Here is a 19747-nt window from a genome sequence, read left to right on the forward strand (position 1 = left end):
TCTGTCACCAGAAAGATCTCCCTCATGCTAGTCATTTATAGTCATTTCCTTACCCACCCCACGCTGACATCATCCCTAATCCTTAGCAATAATAAAACTGCTAATCCTTTTTCTAGCTCTGTACTTTTATCATTTTGAGAATGTTACACCAGTGGAATTATATGGTCTGTGATCTTTTTGGGATTGGCTTTTTTTGTCCTTCAGCATGTCCTTGTGATCCATCCAAGTCTTTCATTTTACCACTGAGTAGCATGATACGGATGCACCACAGTTTAACTGTTCACCTGTTGAAAGCAATCTGAGTTGTTTCCAGTTCTGAGCTATCATGAATAAAACTGTAAGCACTTGTGTACAGTTTTTCATGTGAACGTATGTTTTTGTTTCTCTGAGATAAATACTCAGGAACACAACTGCTACATTTCACAGAGGTTACATGTTTCATTTTATAAGAAATCACCAAATTGTTTGCCAGAGTGTTACATCATTTTATATTACCATCAACAATGCATTAATGATCCACTTTCTCTATATCTTTTGCCAACATTTGATGGTATAATATTTTTTAATTTTAGCCGTCCTGATAGGTCTGTTGTGATATTTTGTTGTAGGGTTAAAATGCATTTTCTGAATGGCTAATGATGTTGAATACATTTTTAAGTGCTTATTCGTCATCTTTATATCCTTTTCGGTGAAATATCTCCTGATGCTTTTTGCCCATTTTCCAATTGAATTGCTTGCCTTATTATTGTTGAGTTTTGAGAACTCTTTTCATACACTGGTCTTTTGTCGGTTTTGGTTTGCAAATGTTTCTTCCCAATCTGCAGCTTGTCTTTTCATCCTCATAAAAGGGGTTTTTGCAGAGCAAACACTTAATTTTGATGAAGTCCAATTTATGAATTGTACCTTTTATTGATCTTGTTGCTAGTGTTAGGCCTAAGAATTCCTTGCCTAGCTCTAGATACTGAAGATATTCTTGTATTATATCTACATGCTATAGTTTTGCATTCTCCATTGAAGGCCATGATCCATTTTGAGTCAATTTTGGCATAAGTTTGAGATGTAGGTTGAAGTTCTTTTTTAATTCTTTGATGTGGATAACCAATTGTTTCGCACCATTTGGTGAAGAGATTATATTTTCTCCATTGATTTGCTTTAGAAACTTTGCCAAAAGTCAGTTGGCTTTATTTGTGTGGAACCATTTTTGAGTTCTTTATTTGAGTCCATTGATCTATGCGCGTATTCCCCTGACAATATGATGTTGTATTTCTATAACAGTTCTTAAGATTGGGTGAAGTAACTCCTTCTGCTTTCTTGTTTTTTTCTCAGATTAGTTTCAGATACCCTAGTTCCTTTGTCTTTCCCTATAAATTTTAGAATAATCTTGTCTGCACTTAAAAAACCTCTTGCAGTGATTTTGATAGGAATTGTGATAACCCTATTTATCAGTTGGAGGAGAACTGATATCTTTACTATGTTGAGTCTTCCAGTCCATTAACACAGAATAAGACTCCATCTATTTACATCTTTTTGATGATTTTTCATCAGCATTTTGTACTATTCTGTATATAAGTCTTATATATACTTCTCAGGTTTATAACTTTTATTCCTTATTTAGCAATTGCAATTGGTATTACTATATTTTAAATTTCAGTTTCCGTATGCTCATTGCTAGTATATAGAAATCCAGTTGGTTTCTGTATGATGATATAGGCTGTGACCTTGCTGAACTCACTATTGGGTTTTTTTATTTGTTTATTTGTTTGTATGGCAGATTCCTTGGGTTTTTCTATGTAAACTATTATCATGTCATCTGAAAATAAGGATTTTTTTCTTCTATTTTTCCAAATGATATGCCTTTCATTTCCTTTTCTTGTCTTGTAGCACTGACTAGATCTTCTAGAATATGCCAATGATTAGCCATCCTGAGAGCAGGCATACTGGCCCGGTTCATGATTTTAGGAGGTAAACATTCAGTCGTTCATCATTAAGTATGATGTTAGCTATAGGGTTTTGTAACTATTCTTTATCAAGTTGAGTACATTCCCCTGTATTCTTAATTTTCTAAGAATTTTTAAATCATAAATGAGTGTTGAATTTTGTGCAAAGCTTTTATCTGCATCAATTGATGTGATCATGTTCCATTTTGGTGTATCTATATTGTCTTTAAGCATATCTCTTTGTATAGGTTTCTTAATGTTTTCTCTAGATAATACAGTATATATATATATTAAGTGTTTATATATATGTATACACTTATACACTATGGTATGTCCTAGAATGAGTTTGAGTTCAAGTTTATCCTATTTTGAGTTTATTCAGCTTGTATCTGTAGGGTTATGGGGTTTCCTTTGCCAAATTTGGGAACTTTCAGTATCAAATTATTCCTTTGAATACTTTTTTAGCTCCAAACTTTTTCTCCTTCTGGAACTCTGATGGCAGTATTTTTACATCCTTTATTTTATTCTCATATATTCCTGAGAATGTCTGGTTTATAGCCAATTTTCTCTGCTATTTAGATTTTACAATTTGTATTCTTCTAGTTTCATTCATTATTTCTATTGTTATCTCCATCCTGATATTGAGTCTATCTATTGAGGTCTTCTTTTCTCAAGTATTTTACTTTTCATTTCTAAAATTTACACTTGGTTCTTCTTCTTCTTCTTCTTCTTCTTTTTCTTTTGCTGAGATTTTCTGTTCATTTCCCACACATACAAACAAAATATCCCTAAGGTACAGAGTTTCATTTGTGAATTCTGCTAAACACAAAAAATAACATCTTTCATAATATACAGGAAGAGAAAACACTTCCCAACCAACTTATCTTTTGAGGCCAACTTAATCCTAAGAAAAAAAATCTGACATCATAAAAAAACTAAAAATACAGAATAAAATCTATCCATCAACATGGTTTCAAAACTCCTTAACAAAATATTAGTAAACTGAATGATGTAAAGAAGGTTTTGTCCCGGAGATGCAAGGATGGTTTAATGTTTAAAAGTCAGTCCATGTTAGAAAAAAAATTTCAGCAAACTCCTCATGTAATGATCTCAATCTAACAGAGTACACCAATGACAAATCTACTGGCAATATCATATTAAATATTCAATATTGAACATTTCCCCCTTAAGATCAGGAGTCATGTAAGGCTGCCAACTCTTACTGCTACTCAATTTGTACTGAAGTTACTGGCCATTACAGAAAATCATAGAAGCAACAGGAATATTGACTGGAAAGAAAGAAGAAAATTGCCAATATTTGCTGATGTGAATCTCTATGTAATCTATAATACAATCAATACATTCATAGTTTAAGTCCTCCCAGTAGAAAAAATGAAATAATAAAAAATAATTCTGCTCATGAGAGCCCCACAAACATTAAATAATGTAGAAATAAATTTTTAAAAACACATGCTAGAGTGCTACACTAAAACTATAAAATATTATGACAGTAATTAAAGAAAACCTAAATAAATACTGAGATACATGAAGGCTATATATTATTGATAGCGATTCTCTCCAAATTGATGTATGAATTCATAAAATCCCAAACAAAATTCCAGAAGGCTTCTAAAAAATTAAAAATTAACAAGTAGATTTTAGGTGTTACAGAGAAATATAAAGGATCTAGACCTTTACAAAATTCTGAAAAGAAGAACAAAATTAAAGAAGCTACCGAAACTGGCTTTCAGACTTTACTACAAAGCTGCTGTAATAAAGACAAGGTGGCCGTGCTTTAAGAACTGAAAAGTAGATGAACAGAGTAGACTAGTAGAGTTCAGCAATTTTCATTTAATTTTGTGAAAATAATCCAAACCAAACAAATACAATCGAACAAAATGGGCTGGAATAACTGGCCGTGCATCTGGCAAAAAGAGAACCTTAACTTTCCTGCAAATGACTCAGACAGACAATTTCAAGACGGAGGTAATAAACCAAAAGTGAAAATGAGAACCACGAAGACTTTAGAAGAAAACAGGTTGCAGAACAATAACCACAAAGGAAAAATTTAGTCAATTAAAATTTCTTCAAAGTTATGAAATTGTACTCTTTACAAGACACAAGTAAGAAAATGAATGAAAAAGTCACAGATTGGAAGAAACCATCAACAAGAAATATAGTCGACAAAGGGCTGAATTCTAGGATATATAAAGATCTCTAACTCAACAGAAAACAAATAACCCAGTTCAAAGTGGGTTAATATTTAAACAGACACCTTACAAGAGATATACAAGTGGTCAGTAATCACATGAAAAAGATTTCAACAGAGAACTGCTAACTTACCCAAACTGAGATAGTATCAAACCCACCACTATGGCTGAAATTAGAAAGTGGTGAAAGCACCAAGTGAAAAGAGGATGTGGAACAACTGGGAATGCTCATACAGTGTTGGAGGTTATATAAAATTGTACAATTAATTTGGAAAATGCAAATGAAAGTTTTCACCAAATAATGTATTATTAGTGTGCATTGTGACCCTGGACAAGTTATTATTTCAGTGAACCTACGATTCTTTTGCAGTAAAATGGAAATAAAACCATATTTGCTTCATATAGATATTGCAGGGATTAAGAGAGAACGTTGAGGAAAGGCACACAGAAATTGCTTGATACATGTTTAGTCTTCTTCTCTCCTAAGAATGTTAAAATATGCAGTCTGAATGAATGATCAATGCAAGTATGCTATTAAGTTACATGTGTCCAGGAGGGGATTCAGAGTGGAAGGAGGGATTTTTTTTTTAGTTTGTTTTGGATTGGTCTGGCTTTGTTCTTAGCTGATTGGCCAGAGTACCAATTCTTCAACAGACTTAGCCTCCCATTTTACTTAGCATTTGGCAGTTCATGATTTTCATGTTTGGGGTTGGGAGGCAGAGCTATTGTGTGCAGGAATGGCCCAAAGGAAAACAATGGAAATTCAACAACAATAGCAAATATTGTGGAGAGAGCTAATAAAGAAGACAAGGCTTTAGACTTAATTGGCTTATAAATGTTAACTTGATGAAGTAAATTCTTCCCAGTTCTTAGCTTACTCTCCAGCAGAACTTGGTTTGATGTCTATTTTAAGTAATTTAGAAGTCACTGTAAAAGCCATGGTTTCCAAATGTTTTTCGTTCCTTTGACTCACAAAACAGTAATGCAGTAACTCTTTTCTAGAGTGAGTACATGGAACTCAAAGAACTCCAAGTACCCTAAAAGGGGAGCAATGTAGGAAATAGAGAACAGTGACTATAACTGTTGGTAAGCCATTGAAATGAGATGGGCTTATATTAGAAGAGTAAGAATTCGAATTAGATATAGAAACAATGATTTGAGGAATTTGCTTCACTGACAGTTTTTACAAAAACTGGGATACTGTAGACTAATAAATCTATAAGGTATTGAACTATATAACAGAACTTAGGTTGATCTTAAAAGGTAGAGTATTAAGCTTTTTTTATTTAGCTTTATTTCATACAACAGTTCTTCTTCATAAGTTTCCTGAAAAACAATATCCATCATGTGACTTAAATGTGTGCTTATTTAGTATGTGTCGGGGTGGGGCATGGGTGCACGTGTGTGGTGGGGGATTACAGGTCATTCACAGCCCGCCCAGCAGCCTAGCAGGCCTTACAGGTGAAATGGTAAGTACCATTAGAGCTGAATTTCTGAGAGCTAACATAGAGGATTTTGCTTTCACATTATTTTTGTAATTAAAAATTTCAATGAGCTTTTTTTTGCAGTTAAAATCAAATAAAATGAAAAAATGCACGTTTTACCCTTATCCAAGATAATACAAATTACTATCATCCCTACAGTTCCACACCCATCTCCCCCATGGATCTTCTGTTTATGTATTTTTAACAGTTTTGTGTATACAATTTTACAGTCTACTTTTCACATGAAAATTAATTATAACCATCATCATTTTCCTATTCCAATGTGTTCTTTCATAGTATGTATTTTATGGCTGACAAGCACAGTGTAAATTTATTTAATCTACATCTATATCAGAAGTTTGATTTGAGGTATTCACCATAGTTAGACAGACTTTCTTGTCAACAACATGGAAAAACATCTAAGCTTTTGGTAAATACTATCAAATAACCCTGAAGAAAGGAAGTTTAGAGAGTCATCAGAAATTCATAGTGATTCTTGTATCTTATCATTAATGAAAGGTTTTCAAATCATGAAGTGATCACTTATTGTGGTAAATTGGTTTTTTTTTGAATGACCGTTGGAATTAATATTTTTCTCTTGTTACTTAGTTTCTTCAGTTATTTATTTTATTTAGTTACTTTTTATTATTTATTTATTCACATGAATTTCTCATTTATGTCCTTTCACCATTTTCTTTATTGGGATTTCATTTCTTTATGATTCATAAGAGTATTTTATAATTTAAGGATTCAAAGTGTTTGGTCCCATATCCTCCACCTTTCTTTAGTTTATTGTTCATCGCTTATTTAATAGCTGTTATTTCAAACTCAGTGATAATATGGAAAACATGATGGTGCACATGATAGGGGGCACTGCCCTCATGGAAACGACAGCTTGGCAAGGAAGAAAATCAAGCCATGTAACTGAGTATTATAAACATCATACATAAGAGGCAAAATGCAGTGACTGAGTCAGGAAGAGCCGGGGCGTGGGACAGCACATGCAAAGGGTGGGGAGGGGGGGAAGAGCTCGGCATGTTTGAGGAAGACAGAGAAGTGTAATGTTGCTGGAAAATCTAGTGGAAGCTGAGCAGAAATGAGAAATGAAAAAGTAGGGAAAACTAAAGGGTGCACAGCCTAGACAGTCACTTACAAGGATTTGGACCTTATCCTGCGAGTAAAGAGAAGGGAAAGTATTAGGCAGAATAGTGCAGACCTGGGAGTGGTATTGTACGCGGCTGCCTCACCATGGGTAATGGATCCGCAAAAATCATGACCACAGGCAGGAAAAGCCCTGAAAGGCTGTTGCTGGGATACAGGTGATTTGGGCAGGGCTGTGGCAGCAGGAATATGGAAGAGTGATCTCCTAGCATATTTGCATGCTAGAATCTACAAAGCTTAGAGTTTTCTTGATAGGGGAGGCAAAAGACAGGAGTCAAGAATCATCTCAGCTTTCTGGTTTATCTGTGCCTCTACTGAAAAGAGGGTCTTTAAAACAGGGCAGCTTTGAGGGAGAGAAAAGACAGTTTTGAATTTGTTAGATGTGAGGTGTGAATTAGTTAGGGTGTTTTTTTATTGTAAGCTTAATGTAATTAGGACTTTGTTATGAAGACACAGAATCCACAGGTAGGCAAGAAACTAGGTACTAAATAAGAAGGGTTGGATCCGATTTTCATACATGATGACCTGTATGTGTAGATGTGTATGTGTGTGTGTGTCTAACAGGATGGTATGATTAGACTTTTTAAAAATTTGTTTGAATATGGACTGTATATTAGCTAATAGTAAGAAACTATTGTTAATCCTGTTAAATATGATAAAGCTATTTAAATCTTGTCATTATTACTGACTTTAATAAATAGACTTTTAAAATTTTTATAGTTTTACTCTTTAAGTTTTAAATTTATTTTTATTTTAGAATCATTTTAAATTCAGAGAGAAGTTGGAGAGAGAATTTCCATGTACCCCACAACTCAGGTTTCCCTGTGTTAGCATCTTATATTACCATGGTGTATATGTCACAGCTAATGAACTAAAATTGATATCACCAATTAAGGTCTGCACCTATCCAAATTTCCTTAGTTTTTGCCTAATGTCCTTTTACTGTTTTCATGTCATCTCCTAGGCTCCTCTGGACTATGACAGCTTCCCAGACTTTCCTTATTTTTGATGGCCTTGAGAGTTTTGAGGAGTACTGGTCAGGAATTTTGTAGGCAGCCCTTTGATTTAGATTTTTCTGATGTTTTTCTCTTGCTTAAACTGGGGCTATGGAGATTTGGGAGAAGACAACAAAATAAAGTATCATTTTGATCACATTATTATCAAGAGTCCATAACATCTACATGACTCATCACGATGATGCTAACCTTGGTCACCTGGCTGAGGCAGCATGTGTCAGCCTTTCCCCACTGGAAAGCCGTCCTTTCTCTTTGCATATTCTACTCTTTGGTAGGAAGCCACCATGTGCAGTCCATGCTTTAAGGAGGGGAGTATCTACATCACGGTTTTATTCTTCTGGATGGGAGATTTGTCTATTTTCCACCATTTATTTACTTATTCCATTATTTATATTATATGGGCTCATCGATATTAATTTATAATTTATGTTATGGTCCTAAACTCTATTATTAAGTTTGTTTTTCAGATTGTCCCTCCTTTGACCAGTGGGGGCCTTTCAGTGGGCTGCAGTGGTCTTTTGACATACTCCCAGGAATGCAGTTTGGCATGTTTTTGTTTGTTTGAAAACTCCCTTACTTTTCAGGACTACAAGATGCTCCAAACTCAAGCTGTATATTTCCTGCTCTAGTCCAGGCTCATCTGATATATTCATAATGGGACTTTTAAGATCAGTCTCTATTAAGTTTTGACATAACAGATGCAGAATAGCCCACCAGATTTTGCACAATGGGTAGTAGAAAGCTGGTTTGCCCTCTTAGCTGAGCCCTCTAACGTGCAACATAAAAGGGTTTGAGAAGATGAGAAAAGAATTGGAGATCAAGAGAAAAACTGTTTATATGGATGTTATAAAAGAAAAATGTTTAGATATTATTTCCAGATGGCAGAAGATGGAGACATGCTTTTTCATCATCTCAAGCCATAGGAAAAGAGGCCTCAAGGAGACCATTTGGAAAGTTGAAATGCGTCTTAATTATGACTGAGAAATTTACAAATAAGACCCTGGCAGGCTTGCTTCTCTCACGGAGAAGGCAGAAAAGTCATTGCATTGGGACAGGTTTGCCGTCTCAAGGAGTTTTGGGACAAAGGGACAGTGTTCTCCATGAGCCAAATTCAAAAACTAAGGCTCTGAAATGCAAGAGCCTGGACAGTTATTAAATGTCTTTAACAATAATGGGAATGGAAAATAAGCTAATTTTGAAGCTTGCACCTATTATATGTTTTATGTATTTTCTACATAAAAATTTTCTGTTTGAAAATAAAATTTTGAGTGTTTTAAATTTTCACATGCAAGTAAAGACCCTTCTAAGCAACAGGCCAAGCAGGCATTTTGTTCCGGTGCCAGATGCACAGCTCGCTGCAGGTTCTGTAGGCAAATTCGCCCGTATACCAGCTGCCTGGGAAAAGCAAGTGCTCAGAGATAACATCCCCCAGGCACCAGCTCAGAACAACTGAGGTTGTCTTAAACCAGCCTGGAAAGCTGTTGGTGGGCCTCCTCACAGAAACGGGAAAATTTTTAAGTGGCATCCCCCAAAACCTGAACCTTAGTCCTTTTTGTTTCCTAATCCATTAAACTGTTGCTTCCACCTCCACAAACCCCTTGTTCCACCCACCCACATGCTTTAAAATGAATGTGTATGAAACACATTGCAGGTCCTCAAGAAAATTAGAGCTTCCTCTCTTGTTTGCTTCTGATTGGAGCCAGAGGTTGCTTTCCACAACCCGTGAAAGCAATCAGTCTTGCTTCTCACATTAGATCCTGTACCTGTAAGTCATCGCCACGGCTCTGCCAAACATCTCGCTTCTGTATCAGAGGAAGCCTTTTAGGATAAACCAGCGGTGGACCGGATATTCCAAGGATTACCTTTTCTAAAAGGAAACACAAGGGGGAGAAAACATGGGACATTAACATTCAGCCACAGTGATTGAATACAAGGATTATTCTCATAGAGTTCACTTGCTCCCAGTTAGCGGTCACGTACAACACTCTGAAATAGCATCCCCACTTTGCGGGTGAGGAAACGGAGACCGATATTTCCAAAGCAGGAAACTATAAGCAAAACTGGAAAGTAGGCAAAGAAATCAGGGTCCTGCAACTTCTTCCATCTTTTCTCCTTGTTCTCCAATCATCACCTTCATTGTCTTATTCTCATGCCTGTCTCTGGATTCTGCTACCTGCTCAAGCCTGCACTGTGAAGGATTGTTCCAATGTGTGTTACTGATTCATCTCCCAAGGACATTTGCTCTTGAAATCTTAACTCTCATAGCTAAATATAAGGCTTTCATTTGTTAAGGGATATTAGGTGCTCTTGAATCAGTGGTAAATATAATCTATACATTTCCTATTAAATTGGTAGGTATCTGTGAGGTGAGTTCTCCTTCCCTCACTAAAGAGAGATGCAGAGGAAACAGCATAGCATTTTGGAATTTGTTCTTATTTGAATCAGCTTTATGTTTATTAGCCGTATGGCCATGAGTCGTTTATCTAATCTCTCTTATCTGTAGCTGTTAGTCTCAATGTCCTTATCTATGAAGTGGAGATGATAATACAGAATTTTAAATATGCTAATAAGCAAGTGGCTAATGGCTAGTATCCTGACTGTCACATTGCAGGTACTCAGTAATGTCCACCCCTTCTTCCCTCTTCCTGTAAATCCAAGCACTTAGGATCGAGATGGCCTTTCACAGTCAGAGAATCTCAAGATTAACCATAATCTAGTCCAAGTCCTGTGCTATGTTCTCAGCAAAATCATCAATGGATATGGTTTTATCATTTACAATTTAAACTTTGTGACTAAAGAGATAGTACCTTGTAACATAATAACAATACCATGATTTAAAAAAAATGTTAAGACATACCTTCAAACTGAGAAATGAATAAAATCAAGAAAAATAAATTCCTGGGAAACATTCTGAATGATTCCGGTACAAGAAGAGCCCAGGAGCTTGAGAAAAGACGTACAAGGTTCTTCGTCCCTCGTTCTACAGCCAGGATGAAGGACCTAACAGACAGGTAGGTGGTTCTGATCCAGCACAAGGAAGTGTCCCTTGATCATGTTGCCCAATTTGTGAGGTTCTTCAGGCTAAAACCTGGGGGGTGGACATCGTGTACTAATTGAAGGCAACCACTGAGGTGATGGCCTTGGGGCAGGCTGGGCAGAGACTCCCTGCCTCATGCCTAATATGAACATGATTCCCGATGTAGTAAAAATTCAGAAGAGAAAAAAATGTCTTAGAAAATACTATTGAAGGATGTTTGTATAAACTTTGGTTGAAGAGGGTCTTTCGGTGCAGAATGCCACACGTAGAAACTGAAGGAAAAGTCAATGAAACAAGATAGATGGATAGATTGAGAATGGTTTTTTTTTTTTCTATAAAAGCCTGGACCTTGTGGGCCATGGGGAAAATGGCCTTTATAGTATTGTATGAAACACAAGATATTAATCCATATTCTACCCCCCTGCCCTGATCAAAGAGCCCAGAGAATCACTGGGGCAAGAGAGGGATGTGAGGGAAAATAACTTTGTCTTTCTTCCCAGTTTCATTGAGATATAATTGGCATACAGCACTATGTAAGTTTAAGGTATAGAGCATAATGATTTGACTTACACACATTGTGAAATGATTATCACAATGATTTTAGTTAGCATCCATCATCTCACACATACTTGAAAAAAAAAGAAAAAGAAAAAAATGCTTTTTTCCCCTCATGATGAGAACTTTCAGGATCTATTCTCTTAACGACTTTCAAATATACCACACAGCAGTGTTCGCTTTAGCCATAATGTTGTATGTGACATCTCTACTACGTATTTCTTAAAACTGCAAACTTCTACCTTTTGACCAAACTTATTCATGAAAACTTATTAACGCCATAAATCACAAATTAATTTAAATTTCAACACAAACGGAAACTCCAATAATATATGCAACATATATAATAAAAGGTGAGGGTAAATATCCTTATAACATAGAACTTATTCAAATCAATACAAAAGAAGAAATCACGACCAGGCAAATGTGCAAAGGACCTGTACAAACCCATTTACGTCTATGTGCTCTTGCACGTTAGGAGAGATCCCTTACCTCCTCCCCTATTTCACATGGTTAATTATCCCTCTCCTATTCCCATACACTGAACCAATCTATGGTAACTGGAAGCTTTCTTTTGATATTTAAATAAGCTCAAGTCTCTCTCTTTTGAAAAAATCCCACCCTCAGTCCTATAGTCCACAGGTCGTACCATCACCTGTCACATTCGCTTTTTACCTAAATGCCTCTCAAAGTTTATCTGTATTTCTTCTGGCCATTTTCTCACCTCCAGCTCATCCTAACACATTGCAGTCTGGCGTCTGCCTTCATAATTCCACTGGGATAGCTGACTAATGCTTCCAACAACTTCACAGTTTCTATATCCGATGGATATTTTGGTTCCTCTTGTTACTTGCCTTGTCTATAGTATTTGGACCTGTAGACCACACCCTCAGCCTTGAAAAATTCTATTTGGTTCCCCTGACACACAGTCTGAACTTCTTCTTAGCTCTTTGGCAATGTGAGTGTGTATCTTCTTTTACGCAACCTTTAAATTTTGGAGTTTTCAAGGTGTTATACCCTCTTTTTGTCTAACTGCATTCGGGTTCCAAAGCCATCTCATCTTCAGTTATGGTTTAAATGCTATCTCTAGGCTATGCCTCACATTTTATGTTTCTAACCATCTGAGCGATAGATCTTAACAGACAACTATCTTCTCAACATCTTCATTGGCAGGGCTCAAAGCCCCTGCAAACACAATAGGTACAGAACTTAAAAGTACTGTCCACCCCACCACCCTGCCACACACACACCTTGTTCTCCTAGTTAATGATGCCATCAACTGTTCCACATTGCACATCTGAAACTCAGTAGTCATCGTATCCCTCATCCTCAATCCATCACTAAGTACATTAATTTTACCCTCTAAAAATATCCCATCCATTTTTCTCCAGTTTTTCTGTCTCCACCCCTGTCCAAACTATCATAGACTTTCTTTGGTTACACTCCAACAAGTGTGATCTTTTTGAAATACAAATCTGATCATTACTTGTGCATGTTAAAAATGGTTCAATAGTTTTTCATTAGTGTTAGGATTAACACTCACCTGGCTTTAAAGCTTCGAAAGGTAAATTGCCTGCTACATTTTAACTCTGCGGCTTAGGGCAAAGCACAAAACATTTCTGTCCTTCTGTTTGCTCATCTATAAAGTGGACATATTAATAACATGTATCCCATAGGGGTGGTGTGAGTGTGAAATGAATCTGTGCTGACCTCTGGTTTATTCACTCTCCACTTCTCATAGTGGATTATTTTACACTGTCAATTCTTTCCTCAGATCTCTAAATCTCGTCTTACTTACTCTCAGCTAATCAATGCCTTTTCTATTTCACTGGAAAAAAAGAATCCATCAGAAAAAAAAAAGTTTCATTTTCTCCCAGTATCACAGCAACCTTACTTCAATATGCAAGCGAATTCAGATTAGTTCCCTTCTGTTTCTACGGATGTACTGCTCTGCTCATGCCTGTAAAGTCTACCCACCGTTAACAAATAGGATTTCATTCCGATGCCATCGCTCTGACAATTGTTCTCCTCTACTATATTATCTCAAGTATATTTACAACCATTGATATTTAAATAAGCTCAAGTCTCTCCCTTCGAGTTGAAGATGGGTGGGCATTCTCAGTGCATTTGATCTGTCCCCAAGCAAATACTCATCCACATGCCAAGTGAAATCCATCAGCTTCACTCACAACAACAGTTGAAAAGAGCATTTTAAGTTGGGTGATGTGAACTTTACTGAGACACTTTTGTTACAGTTAAAACTGAGAAACATAGAATAAAAAAATTTTTTAATACTAATTGTGGACTCTCAATTATTTAAACTGTCATGTTAAATGATAATGCTTTAAGGCATTTGTCTGATGTCTTTGAACAAGTTACGGCCAGGCTAACTGGCTGACATATCTAAAATATCAGAAATAAGCATTATCTAGGGTAACCCAGGTGAAACAGCCATGAACTGTTAAAGAAGAAAAATGTTTGTAACTTACTCAAGCCATATAATCAATAAATAGAAAGCAGAGCTTAAAAAAAATTTCTGCCTAGCTCTGTGTTCTTTTTGTTATACACTGGTGCTTCTTTTATGAGAAGGAAACAAGCTTTATTCTTTCTCATAATGACTATAATCAATCTTTCAAATTTATAGACTTCTACACCTCAATTCCAAAGTCTATCAAGTGACTAGTATAGAGAGTAGCACAATATTATAGTATCAGCAGTCTATAATCTCTTCTCACTCACAAGTCACACCTTTCTATTTAAACTAACAACATCACTAAAATAATCAAAGTTTTTAAAAAACAAATACGGAACCCTGAAATAGATTTCAATATCAAAGGAGCTGTGTGTAGTCCAAATGTTGACAAGAGTAGATATTGAAGAAAATTAAAGAAGTATGAGAATGTTCTGTTCCCTTCCTACTTCTTTACTGCAAATTAGTGAAGCATCCTGTCAATGGGGTTTTCTAATCTACCCCCTCTTGGTTTCCGTGAGGGATTCTGAGGTGGTACATTCTTGTGTTCATTCCTTATCAGCTGGCTTTTGCCTACTAGTTGACCGGATGTATCTGACTTGGACGCCTCCAGCTCTGCACGGACCTTGTCTGCTTATGACCTCCTCACAATCCAGGTACCCTGTCAGCCTGGCTCTTCAGAGCCTCCTCTCTCCCCTTTCCTCAGGGCTGCCCCCTCTCTCCTTGAGGCTGGGAGCATGGAGACCTATCTATCCCTCAGAGCTGCTTAAGGGCTTAAACTAGTGAGTTTTCGATGTTGGAGGCCTGGGAAAGATGGGAGATGATAAAAGATAAAATTGTAAGTCAGAAACAGGAAGCAGCACACTCTGCAGACCCCAGATGCCTTTTCTTATACCACCTTTGTAAAGAGATGCACGAAGAAAAAGGACAATAAATTCAAGGGAATGAAGAGAGTGAAGTGAATAAAGAAAACGATCTTACTTAAATGATAACAGTAAGAGCAAAAACTTCACATAGGAACACTGGAAAAAAATGAGCATTTTCTGTCTGACTTGAAAAGAAATATCATTACAGAGTACTCCTAAACCACGCTGATCAAGGGGAACTTGTAATTCTTTTTGCAGAAGCTAATTTCAGTCCATTAATTGGGTCCTGAATGCATTGAAAAGAACCCTACATTCAAAATCAGGAGCACTATGTTCTCCTGTAACTAATTCTACTACCTTTGCCAAGTCACTTATTTTTTGAGCCCCAGTGCCTTATTTGTAAATTGGGATTGTTTGACTGACCTCTAAGATATTTTTTTAACATCAGTATGCCATGTTTCCTTCCAAGCTTTCATTGATTTTTTCCCCTTTTTCTAAGCCCTTCTTCACTGTAAGTAGAAATTTTGACTTGCCAGAATAATGACAAATTTGTTTTTTTTATCACCTTTTTTATTTTCCATTTCTAACCACAGATTTAACTATTAATATGCATAGTAAATATCATGTAATAGATGCAACAAAATCATAAAATATTGACTTGCTCTGCCACCCAAAGGGACATGGTCATTCCTGGTGAATGGCAGACCCAGAGTAAACAGAGCATGTTGTAATTTCACCTCTTAATTCTAATCATCACATTACTTGGCTATTCACATGGAACAAATCATTAAGATGCTTTCTACACCAGACCACTTTGCACGGTAAGTCAGATCATGAATGGAGAGTGCAGTATACACATAAAATGATCAGTTTTGTCAAAGGGCTGACCTTTGAACAAAACTGATTCATAAGAATTTTAAGATAGCAAGAAAATTGAGAAATTCAGTAAGGCCAAAATGGTTTGAACAGTATTGACTTAAAGCCAAATGGTATCACGGTATGAAATGAAATGTAATATAGCTAGACTTTCTCTTGTTGGGTAACCTGGTTCAAGGTGACAGCATTTGTGCTTCTCTTCGTAAGTCCCATAGTCTTACAGGACTCACTCCCACCTGCTCCTCGCTCTTCAACAAGCTGTCATTTCCTCACCTTTAGACTATGACGTCTCAGTAACTCCCTTGCTCTTACCTGCCCTTCCAGCAGCCTCACTATTTTTCTGATCTCTTTATGACAAAACCCTCTCCAGGGGTGATCTATAATCACTGCCCCTATCTTCATTCTCCCCTTAAGCTCCTCCAGTCAGGGACCAGAGACAGTCTCTTTTGTCTTCTTCATCCTCTAAAATTACTCATCAAAGTCACCAGTGATCTCCAGATTTTAAACTCGGTGGTCACCTCTCAGTCCTGATTTCATTTCCCTGTCATGTGTGATTGTTATTTGAGCCCCCCCTTTTTTTTTACACTCTCCTTCCTCGACTTCCAGCCCTGCTTTTTCTCCCTCATTATCTGTTCCTTCTTTCTCTTTACTCATTTCCCATCACGCCCCAATCTTTAAACATTGGAAGGTCCCACAGCTCTTCCCTTGAACTTACTCTCTTTTCTGTCTATACTTATTACCTTGGAGATCTCAATAAATCACGTGTTAAAAACCATTGCTATGCTATTGATTGCCTAACCATACGACCCAGAAATATTTCCTTGACTTCGGTTGTCTATTTGGCATCTCCATTGTGATGCCTGATGGTCATCACCAATTTAATATTTACTGAAACAAAACTCCTGATCTTCATCCCCAAACGTCTTGCTTACCTCGCGAAATGACAATGTTGTCAATCAATATAGCTGCTCAAGTCAAAGACTGCGGTGTTGTCCAGGGCACTGATCTCTCTCTCACACTCCATACACAATCTGTCAAGAAATCTTGTCAGTTCTCCCTTCAAAATATACTCAGAATCTAATCCCTTCTCATCTTTTCCAGTGCTACGTCCGAGCAAATCAGAATCATTTCTCATGTGCATTACTACAATGACTACAATGACCTCCTGACCAATGGTCTCACTGTTCTGTCCTATTCTTTCCTGTAGCTCATAGTCTATTTTTCAAAAGAAGCCAGTAATCCTTTCAAAATGGAAGCAATGCCATGTCATTCCCTTGTTTAAAATCCTCCAGTGACTTACCATCTAACTGAGTGGAGGCAAAGTTCCTTGTGAGGATCTGCAAGCCCCTCCCTGTCACTCACGGATCTCATCATTTGCTCGCTTCAGCTGCTCTGTCCTTCTTGCTGCACCCAGAACAAATACACCAACATGTCTCTTCAGAGCTCCATCCCTTCTGTCAGTTCTTTCCTCAAACATCACCTGCTCAGCAAGACCCTCTGAGCTTACTCTGTTTTAGATTGCACATGGCTTCATGCAATGTCTAAGCTCCCCTTACCCTCCTTCGCACTCGGCCAGCAGAGACTAAGCACCTGATCAATGAAGACTTCCATTTTTGCATTTGTTTTTCCATCTATCTGCCTATACTAGAATGTAATGTAGAGAATGTTGTCTATTTCCAGTGCTATGTCCCCAGTGTCCAGAACAGGGCCTCCCACATAGTAGACTCTCAATAAATATTTTTAGTGTAAACTAACCACTTATTGAAGGATAATGTTCACACAGTCTATAGTTTTCTCCTGACAATTACCAGTGAATGACTGAGACTCTGTCCCCCACTGCTTTTTGGAGGAGAATTTCCTCACTACATAGGTGGCCAAATGTAAGGAGACGTAAGGTATCATGTCCACACACTTTTTGCCAAATAGTCTAAGAGCACCAACTAAAAAGGAGCAGGGAGTTGGCTTCCAGCCAGCAGGCCGTGTGGTGGGTGGGCTGGCCTGCCCCGTTCGTGGGGCCCTTGCCCTTTTTATCAGCACTCCGTGTGAGTTCTCCTAAGCACTGGCTCTCTTTTCATCTTCCTACAGTTTGAGCTAAAACATCTTTTTCAGGGTTGATTGAATAGAACTCTTAGTATCCTTGTCAGTGTTCAGTGTTTTCATTGCATTCTCTCTTCCAGGCCACCCCTCTCCAGTTTGACAAAAGGTAAATCACTCTCTGGGGTGAGGGGCCATCCCGTCCACCTTCCCTGAACGGACTCATCACGTACTTCACGATACCTCTGTTTACCCACCTGTGCACACACTGCTCCTCCTTCCCCTGCCTCCTAAAACTTTTCCTGCTCCTACCCTACAGTCTGTATGTTGATGTGTGAGTATATTTCAGTGAGTTTTGTCCCTTTGCTTGTCTTTGTACACTAGATGTACAGAAGCCTGAGGCACTGAGTAAGTTTGTTTAGATCTTAAAAAAGAAAAGTGTTGTATCTGAAGTTGTATGGCCCTTTGCCTATTATTGCTCTCAAATATTTGCCATACCAAGAACTGTTGGGAAAATTTTCATACTACCTTCTGAAATACACGCAAGCTCTTGGAAGACAGAGACCGCAGCTAACATTCACGTTGTCCCCTACAGGGTCTAGTGACTCCAGACCTTGCACACTGTTGGAACTCAGTAAATAACAGTTTAAGAAGTTGATTAATTTAGGATAACTATTTCTGCACTCAGCTTATAGAATATATAGCAAACACAGATTTACTGTAACCAATAAAAAATTCTGCTACTACTCTTCTTTTCCTGAAAATTCAAGCTTCTCTGGGTCTCTGTTGGGCTATCCCAAGGCAGTTTAAAAGCCTCAGAGTCGCCTATGACAAAGAGCTAGTCATGGACCATCAGATATTAGGAGCCGAGGTCACACTAATATTGCTAATAGCTTGGGTATCCATCATACCTTTTTTCTGAGAGTAGGAATGGATGTGATAGCACCTCTACAGTCTCTGCCCATTGAGTCTCTGCAGACTGTTTTCATCCACTATTGTACTTTCTGCACCAGCTTGATCTCTGGGTGCCTGTTCCAGCAGCACCCCATTAATCAGGGGGCAGAGCCAGGATGGCCCTCCAACCTGTGCCAGCAGCAATGCAAAGCTAAGGTTGTCTCCTCATGGAAGAAAGTTAAAGGAGGAGATACCAGAACTCAGATATTTCTTAACTCACAATGCACAACCTTGTTTGTGCACAGGCTTGAAGTTAACCTCTTGATGAAATAAAACACAGACCCTGAGCCCTCACTAGACGGAGGGACTTGCTCGTTCAGTTTTAACAATATGTAGTAGCCACTGCTTAGCCATTATGTGAGGGAAAGCACTGAGTTGCCAAAGAGAAATTCACCAGCTCAAGGACGACTAGCAAATTGAGTTTTGTGCAAGCCCAAGCCTCTTGGACAATCAATTCATGGGGTTCCCACTCTTCTGCCCTACCTCTCACCTCTGAGCATCCCAGAGGCATCCTACAGCAGTGAGAGTCTTAGAGGAAATGGCACCTCACAAATTTTGAAATTAAGGAATGCATTCCCTTCCAATTTCCAATTCCAGCCACAAGTCATGCAAGGAGGAGGGGAGCATGTGGGGCCTTTGTCTCCCACCGTGCTTAGTTGGTGGTCCTACTGCTGCTCCCTAGTGCCCATGGCTGGAAGTAGAAATTAAAATTCAAAAGCTTGAAGTGTTTTTTCCAATAAGGTTTCATCTTCTAAGAATCACACTCATTTATCCCTAATTAGTAAGGAGAATTCATAAGAAAACATTTTATTTTCACTCTCCCTGTGAAGTCAGGAAGCATGCGTTTCTTCCGTTTTGGGTTGTGTTCTGTTTATTGCTGTGGTTTGAGTCCCTCGAGCCTTTTCTTCTGTCATTTCCTTTGTTGGACTTTTTCATTGCTTCAACTTAGTAACACATACTTGTAACTATTGTAATACTCATTTAAGCAGGACACAAAAATGTATTAGTTAGATATTAATGGAATGATATTTGCCCACAGGTAGGAACTCTCTAGTAGAGTGTTGCTCTATGTTGCAACAGAATTGTTTAAAAATAATTTAGCTGAAGTCAGTTCACATCTAACACTCGGACAGATTCCTGAACTGGG

General features: G+C 37.7%; 1 protein-coding gene across 1 annotated transcript in view; it reads right to left on the reverse strand.

Moving 5' to 3' along the window:
* Nucleotides 1–17514, reverse strand: part of ADAM7 (ADAM metallopeptidase domain 7) — a 51514-nt gene extending 34000 nt beyond the window's left edge. The window contains 4 exon segments of the mRNA XM_057500539.1: nucleotides 5393–5473; nucleotides 9572–9675; nucleotides 16913–16963; nucleotides 17421–17514. Coding sequence (XP_057356522.1) covers nucleotides 5393–5473; nucleotides 9572–9675; nucleotides 16913–16963; nucleotides 17421–17514 — 330 coding nt within the window.
* Between the last annotated feature and the right edge of the window lie 2233 nt (nucleotides 17515–19747).

The sequence above is a fragment of the Manis pentadactyla genome, chromosome 1 (genome assembly GCF_030020395.1).
Source record: "Manis pentadactyla isolate mManPen7 chromosome 1, mManPen7.hap1, whole genome shotgun sequence".
In the NCBI taxonomy this organism is placed as follows: domain Eukaryota; kingdom Metazoa; phylum Chordata; class Mammalia; order Pholidota; family Manidae; genus Manis; species Manis pentadactyla.